General features: G+C 34.2%; 1 protein-coding gene across 1 annotated transcript; it reads left to right on the forward strand.

Annotated features, from left to right (window-relative positions):
* The first annotated feature begins 201 nt into the window (after positions 1 to 201).
* On the forward strand, positions 202 to 813 carry LOC143561697 (zinc finger protein ZAT11-like). The gene has a single exon (XM_077049699.1). The coding sequence runs from the start codon at positions 271 to 273 to the stop codon at positions 733 to 735; it is 465 nt and encodes a 154-aa protein (XP_076905814.1). The 5' UTR covers positions 202 to 270; the 3' UTR covers positions 736 to 813.
* Positions 814 to 3,278: the final 2,465 nt, after the last annotated feature.

Raw genomic sequence — 3,278 nt, forward strand, 5'->3', positions numbered from 1 at the left:
TTTGGGGTGGCCGTAGAAAACCCGAACACTCTTTCGGTTTGAATCTTAATTTCCTAGAAGTTTCCCCTATTTCTTAGCTCAAACAGTTACCTCATCTTGTACGGCGTACGCGGTCATATATAACAACTCACACGTTATCAGTTTCACTTAAGTTTCCACACACGTGCTCTCCTATATATATACATGTCATGTCCCAAACACACCAAGCAACAACATAAACCATTCCAACAACATTAATTTCACAAACCCAAATCCACCATTTCGATACAAATGACGATCAAAAGATCTTGGGTGGACGATAGAGAGGTCGAAAACTTAGCGATGGCCAACTGCTTAATGCTTCTTTCACGTGTCGGGGAATCCGGTCCTACACAGGACCGGGTTTTTAACTGTAAGACGTGTAATAAAACATTTAAGTCATTCCAAGCACTCGGGGGCCACCGAGCCAGCCACAAGCGGCTCAAGTCAACCGACACGGCTGACAAGGTTAATACACCGCCTAAGCCGAAGACGCACGAGTGCTCGGTTTGTGGGTTGGAGTTTGCGATCGGGCAGGCGTTGGGTGGTCATATGCGACGTCACCGTGACCACCCAACGCCTGGTCGACTTGTGGCGGCGGCTCGGCTTGAGCCGGTGGCGGAGAAGAGAGGCTTGTTTATGGATTTGAACTTGACACCGTATGAGAATGATTTGAAGGTGTGGAGTAGTACGGTTAACTTGGCTCTTGCTATATAAAGTATATAAACGACGGCGTTTTCATGGAAAAAAGTTATGTTATAAGTTGATGGCTTTGATTGTCATCACTTGACTGTGCATATGGAAGAAGAAATGTATATTGGAGCAATATAATTAATTAATATTTGTTACATTATTTGGTTTAATTTTTTCATTATAGAATTTACTAATTTTGATCTTGTTATGAGAACAAAATTTTGGTGCATTTAACATTTTTTTTTCTATAAAAATAGTTAGCTGAGAACTAAAATGGAAAATATATAGGTCCCATTTTTATCCCGTTTGAATTAATTGTTTTGAACTTAAAAACTTTATCCACATACAATAAAGGATCCAACTACAAGTATATATTTTATGAATAAGAACGTACGTGTCATATATATTATTTTCCAAGTTCAAATTATGGCGCATCTTTTTTACTCAGCATATATTATTTTCAAGTTCAAATTTAAGGTCAAGTCAGATACCATGGTTGATGTTTTAGCAAGTATATGAGGTTGATCTAAGGTAGCGTTTGGTATGCAGGAATAACAATAGGAATGAAATGATTCATTACGTGTGAATAAAAAAAGTGGTGTTTGGTTACTCAATGGAATGGAATCATCCATTACACATGAAATCTCATTCCATCAAAACCATTCCTTCCCACCCCCTTCTTTTTTTCATTTCATTCCTACTTCACCATACTTTTTCAACAACACTACCATCTAACAACCACCACCACCACCACTACCATTGGCAACACCACCAACTCCGCCGACACAACCGCCGCCGCTGCCACCGCCGCCACCGCCACCACCATTTTCGTCGCCGGAGCTACCACCGTCGCCATTGTAAGTTTTTTTTTTTGGCTAAAAAATATTTTGAGATATGAGTGTTTTTATTATTTCTATTTCATTTCTACAATTTTTATGGATTCCAAACAATAAAAATTAATAATTGATTTCATTCCTATAGGTTAACCAAACAAGACAAATGAATGGTAATGATCCATTTCATTCTCTTGTCCATTCCATTCCTTCTCCCATTCCATTCCCTCTTCATTCCATTACCTTCAACCAAACATACCCTAAGTTCTTATTCGTTTAAGTTTAACGTTATCACGCGACTTTGAATTGTTGGAGCTCTGATTGCTGGTTGGTCTCGCTTAAATTAGTACAAGTTGTAATATGAATAAGTAGCTCTAAACCATAGACGAATTCAGAAGAGACTAATTAATGTAGTGACTAACTTATGCTATATATTGTAATTATTTTTTTAGAGAGGAACATGTATTAATTGTTATCATATATAGACAATTACCCATATCTATGAATTGTTTTTATAATCTACAAATTTATATTTTTCTATTTTACATTAATTACAAAATAATGTTTTCGAATGCAACCTAGACGCCCTTTGGGTCCTGCACATGCGGTACTATATATGTAATGTAACGTTGTGTTCTGAGTTTAATAAATGAAATTAAGGAAAGAAAAGAAAGAAGTGAAACAAATGATGGAGTTCAAAATAAATAAAAAAAAAGATTTTATAACATGCTTTCAGGGAAAAGAAAAAAAAAAGTTACAATTTTGCAAATATATACCATTTAAAATACTTTTTATATTAAGTGAAAGTGTAAACCTTGCGATGACAAAATCTTATTTTACTTTCTCTAAATCCGTCTATAAGGAAAACTAAAAGAGAAGATTTTTAATGTTATCCTCTATATTCTTTTCTCCACGACTCCACATCATACCATTAAAAAAACTCGAGACAAAAATCATTTTCTGTGTTTTTTCACTTCATTTCATTTCACGTCTCTTTAAAAAACAAATGTAGCACGACGTTACTATATGTATCATATATATATATATATATGCACTTGTACACGGTGCCCGAAAATAGTCATACGATGTATGTTAAAAAAGACATAGCAATTTTAATGACAGTGTTATGTATACCATTTAAAGTAGTATATAAAAACGCTTATATATGGCCATATGGGTGTTTAACATAACCAATGGAGTATACGAGAACAGCATAAACGTTTTTACACAGGACATGCATATATATTACATAACTAAGTATATTTGTGTAGAAAATTCTTCATCTAATACTTATAAATGTTTAATATATATTGCCTGAATTTTGAATAATCGAGAAGTGTCATCTATTTGACCCTCTTAAAGTTCAATATCTAGACACTAATCTAGTCGCTGGTTTCCATCGGACTTTCCAATTTTCTTACGATGGATCTGGTTGAAAAAGTTATAATATATGCCTATATGGCTTCATACATTATAATATAGATTAATATTAATAATAACTAATAAACTGTCATCAAATTTAGTTACTCAACTAGCTACTAGAAATGGAGGCAAAGTGGGCAGAAGTTAGCTTGCAAATTGTGAGCCTAGAAAAAAATAGTTAAGTCAAATTTGTAGGTTAATATGCGGCTGCTTAATTAATCACTTTGATTAATATATACATTTGAAAACTTTGTTTTATTTTTCTGGATATATACAAGGTATTTACGTACACTCTTCCTTTTTCATATAGCT

This window comes from Bidens hawaiensis, unplaced genomic scaffold, assembly GCF_021521415.1.
Source record: "Bidens hawaiensis isolate Kalapana, Puna unplaced genomic scaffold, B.hawaiensis_p1.1 tig00020777_1, whole genome shotgun sequence".
Lineage (NCBI taxonomy): Eukaryota > Viridiplantae > Streptophyta > Magnoliopsida > Asterales > Asteraceae > Bidens > Bidens hawaiensis.

Coding starts and splice junctions, on each gene's coding strand:
- LOC143561697 (XM_077049699.1), top strand. CDS start 271: ATGACGATCAAAAGATCTTGGGTGGACGATAGAGAGGTCGAAAACTTA.